The sequence below is a fragment of the Gastrolobium bilobum genome, unplaced genomic scaffold (assembly GCF_033153095.1).
Source record: "Gastrolobium bilobum isolate Gb01-03AN ecotype WA unplaced genomic scaffold, APGP_CSIRO_Gbil_v1 utg4843, whole genome shotgun sequence".
Taxonomy (NCBI): Eukaryota; Viridiplantae; Streptophyta; class Magnoliopsida; order Fabales; family Fabaceae; genus Gastrolobium; species Gastrolobium bilobum.
The window spans coordinates 101,995-127,289 of record NW_026895257.1 but is presented as its reverse complement, the minus strand read 5'-3'; the positions used below and the strand labels follow the sequence as shown (position 1 = coordinate 127,289).

The 25,295-nt window shown below is 36.3% G+C and overlaps 2 protein-coding genes across 4 annotated transcripts; one reads left to right on the top strand and one right to left on the bottom strand.

The window, feature by feature from the left end:
* Positions 1-598: 598 nt before the first annotated feature.
* Positions 599-8,051, bottom strand: LOC133302207 (histone-lysine N-methyltransferase ASHR1). The gene is made up of 15 exons (XM_061501953.1): positions 7,914-8,051; positions 7,631-7,777; positions 7,336-7,481; positions 6,918-7,052; positions 6,060-6,114; positions 5,826-5,944; positions 5,538-5,626; positions 5,364-5,445; positions 3,711-3,815; positions 3,506-3,596; positions 3,173-3,292; positions 2,894-3,000; positions 2,308-2,377; positions 1,684-1,747; positions 599-1,082 (listed from the first exon to the last, which is right to left on the bottom strand). Exons 2-15 carry the CDS (start codon positions 7,728-7,730, stop codon positions 920-922), a joined length of 1,446 nt encoding a protein of 481 aa, XP_061357937.1. The 5' UTR covers positions 7,731-7,777; positions 7,914-8,051; the 3' UTR covers positions 599-919.
* Positions 7,924-24,507, top strand: LOC133302215 (biotin--protein ligase 1, chloroplastic-like). Of its 3 annotated transcripts, XR_009750302.1 has the most exons (11): positions 7,924-8,050; positions 8,220-8,487; positions 8,865-8,926; positions 9,029-9,177; positions 9,903-10,023; positions 10,223-10,378; positions 22,717-22,762; positions 23,538-23,604; positions 23,909-23,985; positions 24,173-24,280; positions 24,496-24,507. XR_009750302.1 is itself a non-coding variant. In XM_061501961.1 (10 exons), the coding sequence occupies exons 1-10, from the start codon at positions 7,942-7,944 to the stop codon at positions 24,213-24,215; spliced, it is 1,098 nt and encodes a 365-aa protein (XP_061357945.1). In that variant the 5' UTR covers positions 7,924-7,941; the 3' UTR covers positions 24,216-24,451. The 3 variants fall into 3 exon arrangements, 2 of the variants coding, with proteins under 2 accessions (XP_061357945.1, XP_061357958.1); XM_061501961.1 differs by lacking the exon at positions 24,496-24,507 and having other exon boundaries at positions 24,173-24,451; XM_061501974.1 differs by lacking the exons at positions 7,924-8,050; positions 8,220-8,487; positions 24,496-24,507 and adding an exon at positions 8,781-8,803 and having other exon boundaries at positions 24,173-24,451.
* Positions 24,508-25,295: the final 788 nt, after the last annotated feature.

Below are 25,295 nucleotides of genomic sequence, written 5' to 3'. Positions count from 1 at the left end.
TTTTAAAATGTATTTTAGAAGAAGCTACTGGCGAGTAGTTCGGGGGAAAAAAAAATTAAACAGGACTGTACTTACCAAATTCAAAGTCTAGTACATGGAAACGATAAAAGAAATAATTGTAAAAGATTTTAAGAAAAAATAGGTTATAAGTGTAATTTGCTTTTATTTTCAATATAAAAAAAATATACCTTAGTTGAATTTCATTTATTTTTATTTGTGAAATCGAAGTTGTGGTTAATTAAGGACTTGTGGCTTTTATAATACATATACCCAAAAATTTGTTTATTATACTGAACCTTTTTCACGTCCGCTTTCCACGTGATTCATTTCAGGCCATCATGATCAAACATTTGCTTTCCTATCTTCGTTGAGGGAACCTAATTCAAGTCATTGATTCGTCATAAACTTCAAATATCTATAGGACAAGAAAAACCTTGTCTTCTCAAAACCAAAGAAAGAAGGAAAGGAAAAACTTCAACGAAACATAGGGCCGAAAATACCAACTTTCTAATTTTGGAAATTGTAATAATTTCCTATATTATAATTTTTCAAAGAAAGGTTTATTGTATTTGTATTCTTTTAGACGTATATACCCCTCTGAACAATTTTCCCCATTCCTATAGTTCCTTACAGAAAACAGGCATTTTTCTTTTTTTCTGCTAAAGGAAAATAAAAAATGCTAAAAAAAAAAAATCAGTATCAAATGATTATATAACCTTCGGACTGACTGACAAAGGATAATTTGGGATACAAACGATCCCAATTCCCAACTTAATTAGGAATAGAGATGATGCTGATACTGAGTGAACAAGTGCAAACATTAAAATAACACCTGATAATCCTTTGTGTGATGTGACCCAACTCTAATGACTTGTTTGTACCAGCAGCAATAATAGTAATCAATTTGTCATTTTACTAACTACTCTTTTGAGGATAATTTGTAAGATGATGCTTCAGCACGTGCTTCTTCCAACTTCATCAAGAGTTCCTTCATGAATGGTGTATTTGTGCCATGAGTAATCCGTAGTATATCCACCGCCTTAGTTAGTGATTTAACAGCTTCCTCTGTCTCTCTCAGATACCTATATCAACAACATTAAACTCAACAACAAAAATAAAGAGTCTTCTTCCACTAGGTGGATCGGCTACATGGATCAAAAGACTATTAAATTCAAGTTACAAATTAATTCTTCTTAATTTATTTTAAAGATGGATTTAATTTTAATACACTTTCATTATGAAAAATTTTACATTATCACCCAATCATACATTTCCCGATTCACTTTGATTACCAACTTTACTAGTATTAGTGCTCTAATTTATTAGAATAAATTGTTTCTCACTAAGATGGATCTTTACAAATATGCGAAGGTAAGACTGTATATAAGGATTGCCTTCACTCCTACTCTAGCTAGTTGAGATTTAATGGGGAACTCTTTTTTTTTTTTTTTAAAGATGGATCTTTCACTACATTGCACCTACAGTAAAAGTACTGCGTCTTGGTGTACAATTACTATTTATGCATATAAACAGACAAACACTTGTGTGCTATTTAAGAGAGAAAAGCATGATATTTTATGTCCCCACGAAGGCACAAACGTTTCACTAAGTAAAAGAATTTAACAAAAACCTTTGTCCATTTCAAGATTATATAGATAAAAGCTTCAGTTGAGAGATGCTAACCATCCGAGTTTTCCACAAGTATAATATTGTAAACCAAGCAGAGGGTGAACAGTTGGATACACTCCTGCAATGAAGTAAAACGTCCAGCACTGGTTATCAGCAACATATGTGAGTTTTTTCTCAAACAGAACATGAACAGCCAAGCTTTAGCAAGTAAAGCACAGTGAATCGCGATTTAGGCAGCAGATGATTAATAGACCACATGAAGATGATTTAGATGGGTTTAGCTTATGCACCATTCCATTTGACAACAGTGCTTTTTGGTCCATGCATTAAACTGATGTAGAATACTATAAGCATAAATTTTTGTCACATTATGTCTGGCATAACTTTCCATTTTTTTCTCTTAAAACATTCTTTTCCGTGACAAATTTCATCAAAATATTATGTGTACAGCCTTGATTTGAAATGTGCTGGGATGTTCAGTTAACACCTAAGTCGCAACCTTCACCTATTTCCTTGTAGATTTAATCCGCTTTACCTCCAGAATACCTCACACCACTAAGGTTAAAAATAGCAATATTAATTTTCTCATTCAACCAGGAAGGAACAAATGAAAATAGCAAATATTTCAAGATTTGAAATGCAAGCAACATCTGAGGATCCAAGTTCAGTATGACATACTTTGATAGATTGGTATGGTCAATTTGCAGTATGCTAAAGCATCACTCCAATGTTCCAGCTCCATTAATGACTGCAGAGGACAAAATGTCATAACTATGATCCATTATTTCAGAGTTGAAACATTAATTATTGCATAAATGGACAGTGGTCTTTATTGTTTCACGCGGAAAAGGACCAGGCTCTTTGATGCAAAGATAGGAGACATCAGAAGATGTTTTTAATTGATAAATGACTAAATGAGTCTTCTAATAACAAGAAAAATAAATAAGATTAATTATGCAAACTTTGGATACATATGAAGGAGACAAACTCCTATTGCCAGTAAGACCTGTGGTGTACCAATTGCGGAGTCATCCAAAACAGTATGCAAACTAGTCCATATTAATTAAACAGTATTTAATAAATTAAACTGACAACACTCAACAGAAAAAGAATTTGTTTGTACCTTAAAGGCACAAATAAGATCTACAATACACAGAAAATCTCCATAGGAGTTGTATGGTAAGGTTGAGCGTGATATCAAGCCAGATATAATAATAAGGGGAAATTAGCAGAATAAGACAGAGAACTACAAGGAGAGGCTTACCTTCAAAATCTTCTCTCGAGTTTGCATCAAGTTGATTGAGAAAGGATGATAGAGTTTTGTTTGCAGTTTCTCAATCATTTTATATATGGAAATAGCTTCTTGATAATCTACAAATAGTCAAGGATTTGACTTTATGGACATAAATTGCAAATAAATTTCATTTGCACATGGATCAAGGCTATCATGGGAAAGAGAGAGAAGTGGAATGCAAAAGGAAAACTGTTCAGGTGATAGCTATTGCAGCAGTTACAAGTTCTTGCAGAAACATTAAAAGGATACTTCCAGTGGAAGAAGGCCTAGAAACTTCTTCTGATAGCGATTTTATTTCAGTTGCAATTTTCTTTATCTCTTCCTTGTCCCTAACTAGTCCACATTCTTGGCATTGGAATCCTTCTCCATCTTCAATTTTAGCAGATTAAAAAAAAGAAAAGAAAAAAAGATCATTGATAAGAAAGACATAAAAGCACCTGTCAGGTTGTCTATCTTTTATCTCACTCTTGTTCATAAAGGGGAGGATGTACCATCAGACTACAAAAATCAATAGCCAGAAAAGATTATAATGTTCCTCTTCCAGCTACTTGACATTTATTACACCGACAGGCAGTCACATACCAGTTGTCCGAAGCAAGAAACCATCACATTTTTCATTTTTGCATCTGTATCCTTCTAGGATTGCATTTTCTCGGATATCATCATACTGACCCTTCAAAATTAACTCATCTGAATTAGACAATTACAACATGCCAATTTTATTGAAATATACCAATACTATGAAGCCAACAAGAAATCATCCCAGATTAAGTAATATAGCAAGTACCACTTTAGAACATCGGAGACATGTACAAGTGAATAGGTACTGCTCTTTGAGAGCCTTCTGTCGAGCTATAGTGCTTCCAGCGGTCTCAATGTAACTTATCAGTACCTTAAAATTTACAGAAAATTGTAAGTATCGAACTTGAAGTGGACAAGAATCATTGTCCTACAAATAATTTTAAATTGACAACAATCATGACATATTGGATATTGGATGTGACCCAACCTAAAACTTTCTAAAGTAAAAAAGAAAAAGTTGCAACTGCCAATCAAGTCAACTAGAAAAATGTATGTTGTGCCATTAGAGGTTTCTTTCTAGCCCCAAAACTCTCTCATCATTGGCCTCATTATGGATTCTCCACCAGCTTTCCTTAGAACAGTTGAGATTAAAAAATAAAAGAAGCAAAGTATGGCATTTACAAATAATGTTGTAGCATGACTGCATGAGCAAAGCAGTTCAAGAGGAAGATGAGCATAGTTAGGTTCTGATAATCTGAAAGGTTGGAATGACAGTGGAGGAGAAAAGTTTTAAGAAATCATGTTTCAGATGTAACAGTGATGTGAAAATAAAAACAAACATCGGTTGAAACACGAGGCAGATGAAACTCAAAACATATATTGCGGTCAACTTGCTGGCTGTGATAAGGGTCAGAAAATTAGCAGAGTTAGAGAGAAATAGTAAGCATAGAACTGCTCTTTCACTGTGGAAACAATTAAGAGCTACAAGTTTAAGATGGCACAGGCTCTGTACAGGACAAAACAGTGGTAGATGTTGATAATTAAAACAAGGCAGCAGTGTCAAGGCAAAGTTGTCTAGCGCCCAAGCAAGCCAAAGAATGAAGTTTGCTCATAAATCGTAATGCATATATCATATTAAGGGTGATTCAACAATAGAATTGGGATTTGGGATCAAACGTGGTATTGACATTGACACCAGTTTTGACTTTACCCATATTTGCACTGAATTAACCAAATTTGGTTTTACATCCACCAAATCATAATTAACCACTTATCATTTGAATTAGCCATTAATCATTTATTATAAAAGCAACCACTAGTTATTTAAATGTACGTATTTAGTTGTATCTTAGAACTGGCCATTATACTGATACATGTTCTATCTGAAAATTCACTAGGCAGTCACATTGATACCATACTTACAAGGAAAGCTTGAAATGTTAAATTCCTTTAAGAAGGAGCCTACTTTTCCTCATAAAAATGCTGCTCTGACTTTTAATTTTTGGCATAAATTGGCATAGAAAAGCCATATATCCTAAATTTTCTACAGATTTGTAGAAGCACCTATTGCGCCTTTGGTAGTTGGACTTCCATTTATATCCTCTTAAGGTCAAAATGGCAGTTTCTCCAAAAAAGATTCCAGTTAAAATTGGAGATGGCTTAGAGTACAATAAGTAGGGTCTATACAAAATATATGACGCTAATCACGAGAATTTATGTTTACAGAGATACAGAACAAGCTACAACACAAGACAAGGCTATATTGTGGAACAAAATGGTTAAACCCTAACTTTCTGCCTATGTTGTTACGGAGCTTGCGTAAATAATCTTTGAATGACATTTCTTGCTCTACAAACCAGTGAACTAAATATTGCAAACTCTAATTTCTACTTAGGCAAGAAAAAAAAGAAATGCATACCTCAGTACCTTTGGGTACATGCTGCACGGCACGTACCGATGCTGACCTTCCCTCAAAAACCAACACGGAATTGGGCAAGCAGCTATATGTTACAACCAAGATTAGAAGATTAACAAGAAATAGAATAATAATACATATTGTTTTAAGGACAAAAAAAAGAAGTTAAATGATTACCTGTGATTGATAATGGAAATAACAGGATACAATCCAGTTCCCAAAGGTCTCAACTCACTGTCACAAATGGTATGTGCATTACATGCAAACTGCATTATTAGAAGGATCTGACATTAAAATGGCTTCCTCAGAATGTCAAATCTACATAAAAAATGATCTTATCTAAAACAAATATGCGTAAATCCATATGAACATAACCATTTTGTCAATGGAGAGTGCTTGTGTGATTTCTTAAGAGAACAATTTATAACAATCATATCAACTAATTTAGGTTTTGAAGCATAAGACCTTGGAAAAAATTTCTGCAATCTCTTTTATATTGATTTCAGGCCACTGTAGTATGAAGTTTACAAGATTAGCCATCTGTGCGTACAGAACCAGCAGCTCCTCACCAATTTCAGACATGTCTTCATGGAGGTGAATGTTAAAAAGAACAATCATCATGGAAATGTAAGAAAAATGGACAAAAATCTAAGTTTATTACATTAAAACTCGAGAAAAAAAAAATAGTAAAAAGGATACGAGACACTAATGCCTCCACCAAATTGTAGTTGTCCATAGCAGTGCTTGGGATGATCTGGCAATAAAACGAACAACAAAATTATCTCTCTTAGCAGCTCAATGTACAGAGCAGTGATTGAAAAAAGCTTTTTAAATACAGAGAAGAAAATTTTCAAAGCCACGCAAAGGAATTTTAAGGATAATTAAGTCCTCAAAGAAAATTTATGAAGACAAATGTAAGTGCAACAGAATATAGAAGGAATGAGGAAGACAAATGTCCAACGGACTAGTTAGCAAAGAATAGCGACATTCTAAAAAACAATATTCTGGAAAAAGCATAACTCTCCTCAATTTAAACTGTTTGGAATCTAATAAAGTAAGCTCCAATCATATTTGAACCAACTTCCTCCATGTTAATCTTCTGACATTGCGAAACTAGCTACAGTGACTGCTAAACCAATAATGTAGTCAATAACTAAGGCCTACCATCTTTAGGGAGAATACCAAAATGCAAGTTATAGACTGGTACGTATAAACAAGAGTCAGTAACTAAGAAAGCTTGTTTTTCCCAAGTTTTGACCTGAATAAATAAAATATACTGTTCCTCTTAAAATATCAAATGCAAATAGGTTTTGCAAAATGGATCTTTCAGTATTTATTTACATTGACAATTCCCTCCCATTTCAAAATATTCCCTAAGTTTGTTAATTGACTGAGAATGATGAGATTCACATTGCTGTAACATTACTAAAATAAATGTTTGCACTGATTTTGTCGGTGTATTCATATAAGAAGAAAAGGAAGTAAATTTTATAATGTAAAAACCAGTTCTTACTAATGAGCATACATTACTCAAAGTTTAACTTCATTTATCTATACCTTCTCATTTTGCAACTTCCTTCGAAGATAAAGTTTCACCATCAGCCGTATGGATGGTGTCACAGATTTTCTCTTGTCCTTGTCTACCCTTGAGAGGGCGTCACATTCAAGACTATGCAACTTCCACTCTGACTTCTGAAAATGATCAAAAGAAATACAACAGCAGTTATACTCACAGACCTAACAAGGGGATTAACTATGACCATTAGCTATTTCTCACTGAACGCCATAACACTATTCAACTCTAAAAACTGAAGCTATCACTTAACAAAGATGCTGATATATATTACATTCTAAGAACTAACATTATATAAATTAATCTCCTCGAAAGGCAACAAAAGAGTTTCAGTGGTCATAAAGAGTTATACACCAAAAACATATGAGAGAAAAATGGAAGCAGTGATAAAGGGAACAACACCTGACATGGGGTTCCACAATACCATACAACTTGACAACGTGAGCACTTCCTAAGGTTAGATGTTGTGAAACATCCATCACACCTTTTCTGAGCTGAGGAATTATTTGGCACACAAACATAAGGCTCTTGACTTATAATCACCTCACCTGTGATACCAAAGGCAAAGCAACATTTAACATAAACTTGTGTATATCATTCTCCAAAGCTGGTGTTTCATTCAACTCACAATCAAATGAAGCAAGTAAAAGAAAACCACCAAGTACAAAACTAGTTAGAGAGAGAGAGAGAGAGAGACCTGGGTAGAAATCCCTCGTAGCAAAGAGAGAACGACCCTTTTGTGGGACGGTGGAAACTGTTAAATTACGATCCTCCAAGGCACTCTGCAAATCTTCCATTGCTATCTAGAATTTGTTCCTCCTTCACGCCACCACTCCCACTTTTACTAATGGGTTGGGTCCACCCATAAATCATTTTTTTTCATAATTAATAAAATAAAAGGTAATATTTCAACTTAACCTTAAAAAAAGTTAAAAAAAAAAAACATATAAATAAATAAAAGCTACATTGTTTTTTCCGACCTGGAAAAACGTTTCAAGGTTAAGGTTGATGCTGGTGCGGAACCCTGCGTTGACAGCGTCGTCGTTATTAGCCACCACAAGGAGGCTCTGCAACTATAACTACCATCTCTCTACATCTACACTCATGGCATCTTCAGGTTCGGTCACAACCTCTTTCTGTACTATCTATCTATCTAAGATATCATAAAATGTTAGCTGAACAACTTGCTAGTTTGTTAAAGTTTAAAGCTTTAATAATAGTTATTGAACAAGTTGGGTAAAGCTTGAATCTTGAAAATGAAATAGCTGTTCCTTCGTTTTTATCAGCTGTGGACTGCAATTCACCTTCCACGCTGGTTTTATGCGGAAAATCGCTGTCAGAGAATGAAACTGTTAAAGCTATTAAGGCCAATAACACCCTCAAACTCGCTGACAATGCGGGATTCTCATTTGTTTTGCATTCGGAATTGGATAGAAGTGTTAAACAAGAGTCTTTCCAAGTTGATTCCTTCATGAATTCTCTTTCCACCAATCAATTTGGCAAGCTTCTCATCTGGTCCCCGCGGTTAACTTCAACGCACGATGTCGTTTCACAGTATGTCTTGCACTTGTTGCCTTTTCTATGTTCTGTGTTTTAGACTATGCTTCCGCAGCTGAAAAATGATCATGTATACAAACTTTATTGTGTCTAACATGATGTGTTATCACTAAATAATAGTAGCTCAGTTGATGCATGAGAGCTGAACAGGTAAAGGGTGAGATATATGTTCGATTCTCCCCAATACCATCTTTTGATAAGGGTTTAAAACCTTAATTCTGAACTCACCTCAAACAGGATTGCCTCCCGTGAAGGATATATGTGATTTATCCAAAAAATAAAATAAAATGATGTGTTATCTACTTTTTTTCTCGTTTTCACTCCCAACATGTTTATGATCATATTGTTCAAAATTTCATATTAAATTTATGCAGGAACTTTTGTGAGCTTCCCATTGGTACAGTTTGTGTTGCTGATGTTCAGACCAAGGGACGAGGTTTGATATTATATTTAGTATTACTTGTGATTCTCTGTCTTTTTTAACATGTATTTTAGTTTATATGTCAAAGTTGCTCTGAGCACATAAATAAACTCTCAGGTCGGTCGAAGAATGTGTGGGAGTCTCCATTAGGTTGCCTCATGTTTTCTTTTACCCTGCAAATGGAGGATGGACGAGTGGTTCCCTTAGTTCAGTACGTGGTTTCACTCGCTATCACAGAAGCAATCAAGGATATCTGTAACAAAAATGTAAGCGCTTGGTTTTAAAGTACTGGCTTGATACCTAGCCTGCCAATGAATTTGATTAGGGAAAGTGTTAGTATTGAGGTTAACAAACATGGACAGGTTATTGACTAATTAAATTGAAATCTTTAATACTTTCGTGAAACTAACGGTGCTTTATGTGATTCTGTGAAAAACTATGAGGTTGTAGGCAGTAGTAAGAATTGTCACTCACTACTCACTAGGAAGAATTGCATTTTTGGTTTGTCAAATGGGAAACTTGGTTGGTCAGTCTTACTGCTAAAGATATTAAGAATGAGAGTAAAGGGCCGACCCAGTTCAATACCCACTGCGTGAGTGTCTGGGGAAAGGAAACTTGAGTCAAGCCTTACCCCTGCTTTGCAAGGAGGCCGAGTCGAACCCGCGACCTGGGACACCACGGCAAGCAAGCTTACCGTTGAGCCAAGCCGGCCCTTCATATTAAGAATGAGAGTACTAACCTATTACTCATGAAGGACATATGCAGCAAATTTTCTGAAAGGAAGAGGAACACAAGTTCCATCATCATAGAGTTACAAAAGCTGAATGCTTTTTTATTTTGTTGGTTAGTATTGTTAAAAAAAAATAAAAAAAAATGTTTGCTTTGTGTTTGGTCATTTTTACAAACCAGCATGCATGATTTGTTGCAGTATTAATTTGTTTTCTGATTGTTCGAGTTCTTAAATAGCTTATTCCAACACTTTACATTCCAGGGATTACCCTGCATTGATGTTAAAATCAAGTGGCCAAATGATCTTTACCTAAATGGCCTTAAAATTGGAGGCATTCTTTGCACCTCAACCTACAGATCAACGAAGTTCAATGTTAGTGCAGGTAATAAGATAGACCTGGTAGAAAATGCTATTCGATGGTGACTAATTGCACTTACATGTACAAAATTAGCTAAACTTGTATATTAAATCCCTGTTCGCTACAGAGTTTTTGATTTTCCTTGATGTCATTTTGGTAAGAGTAAAATGGTTTTAAAGTTTATGCTCACAATCAAGCTCTTAAAAATCCCATGCTTTCACAGGAATAGGCTTAAATGTCAATAATGAGAAGCCAACAACATCCTTAAATACAGTTCTAAGAGAATTGTATGTGGGAGCTTATCAATTTCAAAGAGAAGATGTCCTGGCAGCCTTTTTTAACAAATTTGAGAAACTTTATGGTCTATTTGTGAATCAAGGTACCGTGTTAATTACTACATTTGATTGTTGTTGCTAGTGGGTATCATCTCTGACATCATACCCCAATTCTGGTTATCATCTAGCACCTATGTTCATTCTTCTCTCTCTCTCTCTATATATATATATATATATATCTGAAAAACTGATGGATAGATAAAATCTTTTAATAATCTGGATCAACTTCTGGTATGTATGCTTCCCTCACCCTTGTGGATCAATCATATCGGAAGATTACAGTTGCCTTACTAAAAATTGTCTTGTTTTGGTATGGATAATACTTGTAAACTTATCCATTTTATAACTAAAATTGATCAAACTAGTTGTCCGACTTTTTCACCCTTTTGCCCCTTATTAATTAATTAATAACCATTTTGCCCCTGATTCGAAACTATTTATCAATCTGCTCCTCTTTAGTCGACTACCTTGCATTTTTAATCGACTAAATGGCCAAAACAGACAAAAAATGGCTGCTGGGAGATTTAGTCGACTAAATCTCCTTATTTAGTCGACTAAATCTTCATATTTGACAAAAAAAAAAATAAGTCAGTATGATTTTAATCGATTAAATAGGGATATTTAGTCGATTAAATCTCCCAACATCCGTTTAGTCGATTAAAAATGCAAGGTAGTCGATTAAAGAGGGGCAGATTGGTAGATAGTTTCGAATCAGGGGCAAAATGGTTATTAATTAATTAATAAGGGGCAAAAGGGTGAAAAAGCCCTAGTTGTCCTATATAAAGATGGAAATTTATATTTTGGGGATGAGAGAGAGAGACAGGGAAGGAGAGAGGGATATAACTATAGGGCATAGGATGCACCAGTGCAGTATATAATTGAAAATTGCTTGCTTGTTTATCCTTGCAGGTGCAGAGCTTCATTAGCCTCTATTTTCCCTGTCAGGGTGATTATTTTCGTTTTGTTAAAGATTTAAGTTGTAAATATGGAAGATATTTGTTATTATTGGTTTCCTTTATTAGTCAAATTATGTAATTATTAATTTCTTTTAGTACCCAAATTATATTTCCTTATTTTTTAGGATTTGGGTTTATTCTTCTAGGCCCATTAGTCTCTTTATATATATCGTATTCCTTTGTACATGTTTTCTGAGAATCAATAATATTTTTTTTCATTTCAAGTTGGTATCAAAGCTCTCAATTTGGGAGCTTTTTGCTTCCCCAGCCACCGCCTCTAGTGCGAATCCTTCTTTACGCAATTAGTGCGTCCAAGTCACCACTTTTAGCGCTTTAGTTTGTGGATTGTTTGGGGATCTCCGGTAACTCAAACAAGTTAGTGCTTTAGTTTGTGGATTGTTATGGATACTTTTAGTAAGACATCCTACTCTTGCTCTCGTGCTATGACTGGAAAGGACACATATATTCAATCTTTTTTGGCTTTTGGCACTGATTTTGAGAGGTTATAGATTGTTGACTCTGGTGCGACTAATCATATGACTTGTCAGCCTGATACCTTTCTCTCTTATCAAACCATCACTAGTATTCGTACTATCACTGTAGCTGATAGCTCCCATGTATCAGTTGCGGGTTCTTGTACCATTCGAGTTCAACCCTCCTTATTTATAAAAAATGTTCTCTTTACCAAAAAAAAAAAAAAAAAAAATGTTCTCCATATCCCCAAACTCTCTTATAATCTTCTCTCAATTCACAAACTTACCATTGATTTGAATTGTACCATAATAATCTTTCCTACTCATTGTGTCTTGCAGGATCTCACCACGAGGAGGATGATTAGAATTGTTAAGGAACAGGGTGGGTTGTACTATCTCTTTCAAGTTGTCAGTGGCTCATAACCAGTCCATTTCAGAGCATATTACTTGGCTTCATCATAAGCGTCTAGGGCATCCACTTTTCAGCCTTCTCAAAACTTTGTTTCCAACCCTATTCAAGCACGTGGCTGTTGAATCATTTCATTGTGATGTGTGTGAGTCTGCAAAACACCATCTTAGGTCCTTTCCTTCTAGCTCCACGAAAAGTATTGAATCATTTGATCTTATTCACTCTGATGGTTGGGGACCATCTAAAGTACATAATATCTTAGGTGCTAAGTAGTTTGTTACATTCATTGATGATTGTACACGGGAAACCTAGATTTTCCTAATGAAGGACAAGTTGGGCGTGCCACAGTTATTCATCCAATTCTATCACTTGGTCAAGACCCAGTTTGGAAAAAATTATTAAAAGACTATGGACCGATAATGGTACTGAATAATCAACCAGCGACTCACAATTTATTCAGGATAATGGCATGATTCATGAGCTCACATGTGTAGATAGCCCTTAACAGAATGAGATTTCTAAAAGGAATAACTATCACCTACTTGAAGTAGCTAGAGCATTATTTTTCCTGACATCTGTTCCCAGCTCTTACTGGGGAGAAGCTGTGCTGACTACAACATATTTGATCAACCAGTTACCCTCTCGAATTCTTGGAAATGTAAGCCCTATTCACCTCATGACCTCCCATTTTCTATCTATCCCTATTATGCAGAGCCTTCAATCTTGTGTCTTTGGGTGTGTTGTATTCGTCCATGTTCATAAACAACATCGCGCTAAATTGGATCCCCGAGCTCTTACATGTGTCTTCCTAGGATATCCCCCAACAAAAAAGGGTACAAATGCTATCATCCTCCGAGTCGCAAGTTTTTTGTCTCCATGGATGTCACCTTTAATGAATCTTAGTTATTGTTCACTCGTTCTTAGCTTCAGGGGACACAATTTCCGAAGCTTCATCCATTTTCTTCAAGACTGAGTCCCGCTTACCTTTGCCCAGACTTCCTGAGTCATACTATATTGAATCTGCCCCAATTACTACACATGATAATGAGCACGACGACTTAGTTGATGAAGCTAGTAGTTCATCTGATACTTCATCCGACATGCCTCCTCTTAACAACGTACAGAAGGCCGGGACACCCAAATTATTGTATTAAGAGGAAAAAACAACCCACACTGCTCCACCAGCAACTGTAAACGCCTGAACCACTAGTAAGTACTGAATGCACTACTATTTCTATTTTTGAGCTCGATATTATAAATCCTGATGACTTACCCATTGTCTCAAGGGAAGGAAAAGGTCCTGTATTCAGCACCCTATCTCTCATTTTGTCTCTTCTGAGAAACTTTCTATGCAACATAAAAGTTTTATTTCAGCACTTGATTCCATTTCAATCCCGATATTAGTGCACGAAGCATTAAAAAATGAGAATAGGGTTCAAGCCATGCATGACGAGATGAATGCCTTGGATAAAAATAGAACATGGAAAGTTGTTGACATGCCAAGCGGAAAGAAAAAGCAATGAAGTGCGGATGGGTTTATACTTTGAAATATAATATAGATGTTACTCTTTATAAGGCTCGGTTAGTAGCTAAGGGTTACACACAGGCGTATGACATTGATTACGAAGAAACATTTGCTCCGGCAGCCAAACTGAACACCGTGAGAGTCCTTTTGTCCTTGATTGCTCACTTTAATTGGGACTTGAATCAATTTGCTGTGAAGAATGTCTTTCTCAATGGCGAGTTAGAAGAGGAAGTTTACATGAAAATTCCATTAGGATTTAACTCCAAAAATGGAGATAATAAAGTGTATAAGTTAAAAAAGCTTTATATGGGTTAAAGCAATCCCCACGTGCTTAATTTAGAAAATTTACCAAGGTTATGTTATTATTGGGATATAAGCAAAGTCAAGGAGATCATACACTTTTCTTTAAACACTCCCACGAAGGTAAGCTCACTATTCTCCTAATTTATGTTGATGACATTATTATAACAGGGGATGATGCAGTTGAGAAACGTGCTTTTCAAGTTAAAGACCTTGAAAAATTGATATTTCCTTGAAATAGAGGTTGCTCATTTAAAGTAGGGAATCTTTATCTGTCAGATAAAGTATATTTTTGATCTCCTTAAAGAAGCAGAAAAGCTTGGGTGTAAACCTTCTAATACTCCAATTGAGCAGAATCATAAATTGGGAAACGAAGAGGAGAGCCCTCTAGTAGATAAAGAATATCAACGGCTAGTAGGAAAATTGATATATTCGGCTCAAACTGAACTTTATATAGCTTATGCAGTTAGTTTTGTTAGTCAATTCATGCACGAACCAAGGGTAAAACATCTGCATACAGTAGAGAGAATTCTCCAATATCTTAAGGCCGCACTAGGCAAAGGACTCTTATTCAAGAGAGGGGGAAAGTTATCCCTAGAAATTTATGCTGATGCTGATTATGTTGGATTTGTGCCTGATAGACGATCTACCTCGAGTTATTGTATGTTTTTTGGTGGAAACTTAGTAATATGGAGAAGAACAAAGCAAAATGTGATTGCTAGGTCAAGTGCAAAGGCAGAATTTCGAGCCATGGCCCAAGGTATTTGTGAACTGCTATGGCTGAAAATTATTCTAGATGATCTCATAATGAAATGTGAAGAACCTATGTAGTTACTCTATGATAATAAGTCAGCCTTCGGTATAGCACATAATCATGTCCAACATGAACGAACGAAACATATTGAGATCGACCGCCACTTCATCAAAGAGAAGCTAGATAATGGATTAATCATTACTTCATATATTCCTTCTGGTCGCCAACCAGCTGATGTTTTGACCAAGGGACTTTCCACTGACAGATTTCAAGAACTTACTAACAAGTTGAAAATAATAAATATACGTTCCTCAATTTGAGGTGGAGTGTTGTAAATATGGAAAATATATGTTATTATTTTTTTTCCTTTATTACTCAAATTATGTAATTGTTTATTTCTTTTAGTAGCCAGATTATGTTTCCTTATTTTTAGGATTTCGGTTTATTCTTCTAGGCCCATTAGTCTCTTTATATATATCATATTCCTTTGTACATGGTTTTTGAGAATCAATAATATTTTTTTAGTTTTTCTCCTTTCAAGTCTTTACTATTTCTTTTAAAGGCCTGTACTTTTGACTTGGAGAGTGAGGCTTGGGGGCAATGGTCAGATTGATCATGGGCATAGCCACTCTGCCCTCAGGGTAAGGTAGGAGCCTAGTGCGCTAGGCTGCCTGTACCTTACTTTGTATCCATGATGAAGAAGAAGAGGAGGAGGGGAAAAAAGAAGAAGAAAGAATCATACTCTAGGCTTTCTAGATCAGAATCACATGCTGTTTTCCCCTTACCTCTTGTTTGCTTCTTAATCTTCCTTTTTTTTTTCAATTCTTGGCCAAATTTGTCAGTTTGGAACTTGAAAGAAAAAGTTAGTGCTCATTTTGGTTCTCCAAAGATATAGGTCTCATAGGACCTAGAAGAATAAACTGGAATAAGGTCAGAGTTAATTAGACGGTTGGATTAAGTTACGTGTAAATAATAAATATGTTATTGGAATAAACCAGCATTTATTTTCATTTAATCATTGAATTATTGAAAAATATGCTCTATAAATAAATTTTTTTAAAAATAATAGGCCAGCCCTATGGGAAAATTAAAATCTTATTATTTATCAGAAGAAAAACGTATATAACCCCAACTACATAATTTGAGCATAATTTGATTGGTTCTTAATCATTGAATTATTGAAAAATATGCTCTATAAATAAAAAATTCTAAAAATAATAGGCTAGCCCTATGTGAAAATTAAAATTAAAATTTTATTCTTTATCAGTAGAAAAACGTATATAACCGGACTACATAATTTGAGCATAATTAGATTGGTTCCAAGTACTGAAAAATATATGGGACTGTTTAAGTTCAGTTTGAGAATTTTGATAGTATAAATCAGTTGCCTATGAATCTTGCGAAAAATTAACACAGATCAAGATTTATACCTTAAAAAGAAAAGGACTTAGCTTAAGGTAATTGTGCCTACCTTTTGGGGGCTGAATGCTCCACTTTTCTACACAGAAATAAACAGGGTAGTCAATGGAAAAGTCTAACTTATTCTTCCCTAAAGAACCGTGGAAAACCATATAGGTTAGGTAGGATTTTTGACAAAGAAAGACATGTGCCTCTTTACACTCAACCTGTGATAATCATTTTTGTTTAACAAGTTAATTATGATCATCCTTTATAGATGATTCCTTAAATATGTCTAGGTACCTGAGTTATTTTGTTTATGTGAAGATTAGATTTAGAGAAAATATTATATATCTAGAATTATTGTGTTGAAAATTTTGTTACACTTAATATGCCCATAAACTCACACTTAAGACAAACCTAACTATCTATGTTGGGACTTGATTTACCTTGATTTGGAACCATATTTATGCTATGACATGAAACAAACTTGGAAATTCTTTCACTTGGCTTCAATGATTATTATTAGCCTTGTCTAAAATTATAATATATATATTTTCATGCTATTTATATCTATGTAATCTATTTTAAATCCTACTATCTTCTAAATAAATTGTTGATAATTACTTTCTACCTAAATGAAATTGATAGGATCCTCTAAGAGGAAAAACCCACTTCTTTACATGATGCATGAAATTGAATTCCTATTGCATGGAATGGGGTTCCTAAGATAGGCTAAGAAGGGGGACACCTTTATATGGTATGGAGTTATGGTATACATAAAAGGAAAAATACATTCTTATGACTAGTAATGGACAGAGTTGGGGTGCACTAGTATCGATTTCTGAGGAGACAAACACTAGAAGTAGCATGGGAAGGATCCATGACAGCCTTGACCAAGAGGTCCGGTAGACGGAGCATGGGAAATGCATATGAAAGATAGGCCACATTGAGATAGTCAGGTAGCGTGAAGAAATACATGCAAGAATTTGAAGTTTTGGTCATGCAGGCTTCATCGATTATAAAGGAGAAACTAATGGGTTTCTTCTTTGGAGGTTTGGGATTGGAGGTGAAGTGCAGAGTACAAATGCATGACCTAAGGGATATTATGAAGGTCATTTATCTGGCTAGGGACGTGGTGGAAGAGAAGAATGACACGAGACACTTCACCAGGTCACAATTTCGTGCTCTAATGTCGATTTTCAAGCAACACTCTAATAGAGTAATTATCACTCAAGGGGGATCTAGGGGCAGCTCTAGTGGATTTACCCAGTTTGATTCAAAGCCTAGCATCTTTGGACCTCGTAAAGACTAATGAGTGCCTCGAGCCCAACCTATTAATAATAAAAACATGCAGAGGAGCATTAAATCTCTAAATCAGGCAGTGATAAAGACCAACGGGTGGCAATTCGACACGAACACAACATGAGATTTTTGTATTCAGGTTAACCCGCATTCATATTCATGTCATGTTCGTATTCGCAAAAAGTAACGAAAAAAATTATGTTGTGTTGCATGTCAACTTACAAATACAACATTGACCCACTTTAATCTTTTTAAAGGTTATTTGTGTATTGTCGTGTTATATCAACATGACATTGGTATAGTACACATGTTATTCGTGTTGTGTTATGTCGACTCGCAAAATGAGCATATCGTGTTTATGTCGAAGGTTTTGACATGAATCTTTATTCATGTCAAGTGTATTTGTGTTCGTGTCAGATTTCAACCTGCTGATACGAATTATCACCCCTAAGCGGCAGTAACAACTATACACCGAGAAACTAAGGAGCACAACAACTTCTCTATCAAGTGTATGTCAGATGACAAGAAGAAAGGAAATGCTTCCCATATAGCCAACCAATTAGACCAACACACCGATATCCACAAAAGAGCATGTGGGTCACTCACTATTTGGGGAGAAAACGGGCAATTGGATAAAGATGGAGAAATTGTGCAATTAGAGGCCCACGAGCAAGACAATTAGCATATAGCTTCTAGATCCCATCCTCAAGGACAAGGTTGAACCTCAAGGGGGTTGGCATTGATAGGACACATAAGAATAAATTGGAAATGAATCAAAGTTAGTTAAACGCTTGGATGTTTGTTTAGTTAGTTACAATTAGAATCTATCAAGGGGATAGGTAGCTACGCATAGGGGTTCAGGCTTTAATAGTTGGAGCAAGGTAGGAGGGGGCAATTGGGAATTCAGATTTGAGAACTAAGCAAAGGCTTTACTATGAATGGGGAAACTGATACGAACCTTGGGAGAGCCTCACCCCAAAAGTCAGCTTGTAAGGTAGGAGAGCTCAATGTCTATATAAACCTCACACCAGAACTTTATGTTTCCGATTGGGACTCAAATCTCATACCTTACAACTGGATCATAAGACCCCCCCCCATGCTCCGTAGCCCCTGCGCCCACCCGACCAAGCTTGGCGCTAGATTTTTACTAGCCCTTGATGAACACTGCAAAGCCTACGTCATCAGTCGTGCCACTCAATTGCAACTGAGAGACATAATAGAAGCTCTAATACCAATTGATACAAAACTTGGGAGAGTCTCACCCCAAAAACTAGCTTTAAAGGTAGAAGAGTCTAAAGTCCATATAAACCCTACCCCAGAACCTTATGTTTCCGATGTGAGACTCCAAGTCCGATACCTTACAACTGGATCATAACATAAATCGTTTTTGAAGAATAAACCCTTGGAAGGATAATTCTCTACTTGGGATCTTCAAACACTACCAAAGTATTCTTCTCCCTTTCCTTTGTTTGTTTTTACGATCTCTCTCTCTTTCTCTGAAAATGCAGATACCTTTTACGGGGTCGTCACAACTAGTCCTTAGGTTTGTCGTCTATTTATAAGTACATCAAAATCAATGCCAATTTATGCCATCAAATTGGTACGTAGAAGAACAAAATCAATGGCTATTAAAGTTGGTTTTGTGGCTCATGATGGACTCGGCCCAAATTGATGGTGCCCTAATCTCTTGTTTATAAGAGATGCTTAGATGCTGAGCCGTTAGTGAGAAAAAGCAAAGAAAAAGACGCGAAGAATCAGAAACGCGCAGGAGAAAAGTGCCAGAGACGAAGATTCTCTGAGGAAGAAACCCAACGCTATCGCTGAAGAAGAAGACTATCCTGTAGAGTATGATTTTTTATCCCCTTTATAGAGAGAAACACTTGTGAGTAGATCCATCCTTTAGAGGATGAAGTCCTCTGAATAGTGAATCAGAGAGAATCGTTTGTAAATACCATTATTCATACTGGAGTTTTTCTAGATTTGTTCCTGTGGTTTTTACTCTTCACATCGAAGAGTTTTTCCACGTTAAAATTCTTGGTGTTCTTTTTCTCCTTATTTCTGTTTTTAATTTGTTTTATTGTTACTGTTTATTGTCGTTTCCGCAAACCGACCTGAACAAAGCTGAGCTGATTGATATCAAGGTCGGGCTGAAAACTGCCGGGCTCCGAGACACAACAGTAGTATCAGAGCTCTTAGATCAAGGGCTCTGTGAGGTCAGAGATGGAGGGTGCTATAGCACATGATGGTGATGTATTCAAACTCACCGGAAGAACTACTCATATTGGAAACCTATGATGAAGGATCATCTTTATTGCAAAAATTTATATGAGCCCATTCTGAGCGTGGACAAGCCAGAAGGGAAGAGCGACAAAGAGTGGGATCTCCTCAATAGGAAGGCGGTTGCTATGATCCGCAAATACATCGACAAGAGCTTTTTCGAGCATGTGTCGACCTACACAAACGCTCACGAGCTGTGGACAAAGCCAAAATCCTTAATCCAAAAGAAGATGCCACGCAACAAAGCACACTTGATGCGCCTATTTGTGAAGCTAAACTACAAGGACGGACAAAAAATGATTGAGCACTTGAATACATACAAGAGGATCGTCAATCAGCTGACAAAGATTGACATGAAGATTGATGACGAGTTGCAAGCTCTCTTGCTACTCAACTCGTTACCTGAGAGCTATGATACTTTAGTGGTGACGCTCAACAACTCGGCCCTAGAAGGAAAGATGACACTGGACTCGGTTGCAGACAGTCTGTCGAATGAAGAGGCTAGAAGGAAAGAACGAGGTATAACCCAGCAGAATGAAGCAAATGTTGTTGAAAACCGTGGAAGAACAACACGTTGAGGTTGAAGTAGAAGCCGAGGTCGTGTCAACTCCAGAGGTCGGTCAAAGTCAAGGCCAGATCTCACATGCTTCTACCGTGGAAAACTGGGTCACTGGAAGTCAGAATGTCGGACTCTAAAGAAGGATCAGACGACGGGCAATGTCAAGCCGGATGCAATAGATCCGAAGAAGAAAGAAGAGCAGAGCACCACGGCTGTAGCAGACAAGGCCGAGGTCGATGTCTTCCTGATTGGTGAAGACAACTACTTAAATATAGCCTATGACAATTGTTCATGGGTTGTGAACTTAGGAGCATCCTTCCATATCGCTCCCCACAAGGAGTTCTTTTCATCATATCAAGGCAACGACTTTGGTATCATGAAGATGGGTAACCAGGTTACCAGCAAGATAATGGGAGTTGGAGAAGTCACGATGATGACCTACATGGGTTGTAAATTGGTTCTGAAGGAAGTCAGACATGTTCCTGATATGCGGCTCAATCTCATCTCAGCAGGAAAGCTCGATGAAGCCGGGTGGTAAACTACTTTGGTGGTGGAAGATGGAAACTTGCCAAAGGTAGCTTGGTGGTAGCCCGAGGTAAGAAAGAAGGATCTCTCTATGTTATACAAGGGAAGGTCGGCAATAGAGAAACCAATGCGATGCAAGATGAATCAAGTTTGGAGCTCTGGCACAAATGACTCGGACACATAAGTGAGAAGGGTCTGCAAATCCTCGCCAAGAAGGAATTGTTGCCGAACTTGAAAGGTCAACTCTTGGAGACATGCACACATTGTTTAGCTGTCAAGCAATGTCGAGTTTCGTTCAAGAGACCGGACTAACCTAGAAAAAGGAGGTATGCTCTAGATCTTGTTCATACTGACATGTGTTCTATGTCAAAGAAATCTCTAGGTGGTGCGTACTACTTCGTCACGTTCATTGATAACCACACCAGAAGAGTGTGGGTATTCTTGCTGAATACGAAAGATCAGGTACTCCAAACACTGAAGGAGTTCCATGCAAGGGTTGAAAGGGAGGCCAGCAGGAAGCTGAAGGTCATCCAAGCTGGCAACGACGGAGAATACCGAGGTCCATTTGAGATGTATTGCAGAGCGGCAGGTATAAAGCTGGAGAAAACACCTCCAAAGCCACCTCAGTTGAATGGTGTAGCTGAAAGGATGAATCGGACCACTGAAAAACGGGTCCAAAGTATGCTGTCACGTGTCAATCTTCCCAAAGCGTTCTGGGAAGAAGCCGTCAAGACTGCAGTGGACTGATCAATCTATCACCCTTCAGTCCTCTAGATAGAGACATCCCAGAAAATGTCTGGACGGGCAGTAAAGCAAAGTACGAGCATCAGAAGGTATTCGAATGTCGGTCATTTGTGCACATTATTTTTGGAGAATCATGCATAGAAGTGCGGTACCATTGGATCCGAGATGTGAAAGAAGAGAAGTTTCTGCAGCTCAACAAGGTGTATATTGACCTGAACTGGTCGGACATGATCAACATGGAAGTTTGAAGATTGTTGTGAAAGTGCCGACTTGACTACCCCGGCCCCATACCCCAGATGAGGGGGAGCTCGGATATCCTCCCTCATGGGCACGGAGGGGGAGATTTGTTGGGTCCGTGGCCCATGATGGACCTGGCCCAAATTGATGATGCCTTAATCTCTTGTTTATAAGATATACTTAGATGTTGAGCCGTCAGAGAGAAAAAGCAAAGAAAAAGACGCAGACGCGAAGGAGATGAGCGCAAGCCAGAGACGAAGATTCTCTAAGGAAGAAACCCAACGCTATCACTGAAGAAGAAGACTATCTTGTAGAGTAGGATTTCTTATCTCCTTTACAGAGAGAAGAACTTGTGTGAGACACTTGTAAGTAGATCTATCTTTTAGAGGGTGAAGTTCTTTGATTAGTGAGTCAGAGAGAATTGTTTGTAAATCCCATTATTTATGGTGGAGTTTTTCTGAACTTGGTCCCGTGGTTTTTATTCTTCACATCGAAGAGGTTTTCCACATTAAAATTCTTGGTGTTCTCTTCCTCCTTATCTCTATTTTTAATTTGTTTTATTGTTACTGTTCATTGTCGCTTTCGCAAACCGACCTGAAGAAGGCCGGGCTGATTGACACTAAGGTTGGGCTCCAAGACACAACAATTAATTACCATTAAAGGACGAATTTAATGTTTCCGATAAATGGATGACCAATGTAATGTCAAAATACACTTACTTGAAAGAATAATAAAAAATAGACATCCAAAATGGTGCATTTCCAATTAAAATTTTACTGTTAAGTTGTTTCCAGACTTCAGAGTTTTCTTAAACTTATTGTATTTTGCGATGATTAGTAACCAATGACACCCAATATTCTACATCACTGTATATCATCATTTAAGGTAATTTTGTGCTTCGCCTATTCTGATGAATGCAGGATTTCAAACTCTAGAGGATCTATATTGTAAGACATGGTTGCACAGGTGACTTGAAATCTTAAGTACTCTAATCTGTAGTTTATATTGAATTTTTTTCCCCTCCTTTTTGGCAAGGACATTCATATTAAGACTAAGAGAATTGAATGGTACCTATTATTTATGGGATGAAAAAAATCCTAGTCTGGTTACAGTTGCCCTTGATTTTTATTTATTTGGGTAAAAAGTTGCCTTTAAATTTTATGACACATTGACATGCATTCCCCTGATTTTTCGGTGACTAACCTTGTGTTCATTTGAATAAATTTCAATCTTGTGTGGCTGCATAATAATTTGTAAGTCATTATCATTAATATTTTCAGATAGAGGAGCACCCTTGACTATTGACTCTACCACACCCTACCTTTAAATGAAAGTTCCGTTGATTCTCTGTCCAAGATTGATTTCTACATGATTGAATTATGTGGGACCTGTATATTTATGTGTGTGTGTGTATTATCATCGTTTTCTTTTTATCCTTTCAATTTGAAAGCTAAATCACTAAAACTAGCAAATAATCGCTGTCTTAAACTTATAAACTTTACTTCCTTTTAGGCTTTTACGCATAATACATGGTAATTTTAATCATGAAGGAGTCAGGTCTGAACTCCCAAACATATTGTAACTGAACTCAAATTCTTTGGTTTTAGTTAGCAGATGAACTGAAGTTTTAAACATTATGTTGTATTCATCATCAAATTTATGCTTTTTTTTCGGAAAAAACAAATTTTGCTTATGTATATATATGGAATGATTTAATCTATATATTCAAAATGTTATGCAGTGGACAGAGAGTTGTTGTACAGGAAAAGAACGAGGACAAAGTGGTCGAACATGTGGTAACTATTCAGGTTTGGCAGCCGAAAACTGTTTCTCTTGACTTGCTTAAATTTGGATAGAGCAAAGATCTAGTTCGCACTTGATTTAAAAAAATTTAAGTGTGAAAGACTATGCAATTTATGCTATTGATTATTAATGACAAGGTTAGAAATTTTCAAAAATGAAATTGTTACATTTACATCATGTGAGAGAATGTAATTTATGTAAATTATCTGCCAGCCATTTCTGATGGTAATATTGATGGCTTGATTTCGGTAGTCATCATTGCCGGAAAGTAATTTAAGCTTTCTATTATTTAATTGTTTTTATGCGTAGGGTTTGACATCCTCAGGATATTTGTTGGCTGTCGGTGATGACAATCAAATGTGTGAGCTCCACCCAGATGGTAATAGGTAATGAACATGCACAATTTAGGCCTTTGAACTTTTGAAATTTGAAGCACACATGTAGTTATCAGAAACAGTGATCAACTCATGTGGTACATATATATAAATGAAAAGAACGTTTCAAATTATGTTATTGCATGACCTGATTATTATATCAATTGCAATTCAAAATAATTCTCTACTGTGGTTTCAGCTTTGATTTTTTCAAAGGACTGGTCAGAAGGAAACTTGACTGAAGAAGATTCCTTGGCACATTTTGCACGAGCCAACAAATCTTACGCATTTTGTATATATTACCAAGGTTTTGGTTTTATAGCTCAAAATTTTCCAATAAATTAAATTTGTTTCATATATTCTGTCATTAGAATTTTAGAGCTTTAGTACTCCATTTGAGAACCACCGTCAAACTTATAATGCACTTTCCTTGTATGGTCAATCAAGATCTACTAAGTTAAGGCTAAAAATATTATGCAGTTGCAACCAAAACAATAATTAATTTTATTTTTATCTGGATAGGTAAAAAGGGAGCGAACCGGAACACTGTTAAAGTTGTTCTTTCATGACTGAAAGGTCATGGGTTCGAATCCAGAAAACAGTCTCTTTTCGATCATATAAGGGTAAGGTTGCGTATAAGTATTGTGTCCATCTCATACTCGTTAGTCGTATTTAACACGAAGTGGTTTTTTTTGTTTTTTTCTCTGGATAGGTCCTAGTTCATGATTACTTTAGTCAATCATTTGTAAAAGAGTATGGTGGTCCTTCATCGCCAGCTATGAAATGATTTGAAAAAATGTTTCAATGATTCTTTGTTGTGCTCAATGATCGTCTTTGCTTCGAATTAAAGTGTGCACGAATCAGATGCTTAATCAGATTGTGTTGACTGTCTGTCATCCATCTACCACCCCATCATGACCGATGTGTCATATATTCTGTAATTTCAAGAGGCTTTCGCTTTTTGGAATTGGAATCATCTTCGCCATTATGACAAATTTGATTTCGTTATAAACGTACACACTGCTTTTTTTTTTTTGTATTGGCTTTAAATAATAATACTTGCACATTTATATCAGCATATATGTCTCACATATTAGTATTTAGCTACTAGATAATAGTTGCACTTATTTATACTCTAGACTTTGTTTCTTTATTGTTAGTTGAGAACTTGCATTTATTCCCTTTTCTCTGTTCTCCTTTTGAGAACTGTATCTGCCAGCACACCTAATAGGCAAAAGCTGCATTCTTCCGCTAAATTTGGTTTATTTTACCTTTAGGTGAATGGTGTTTTTCTCTCTATAGGAGACAATGCCCTTGTGACT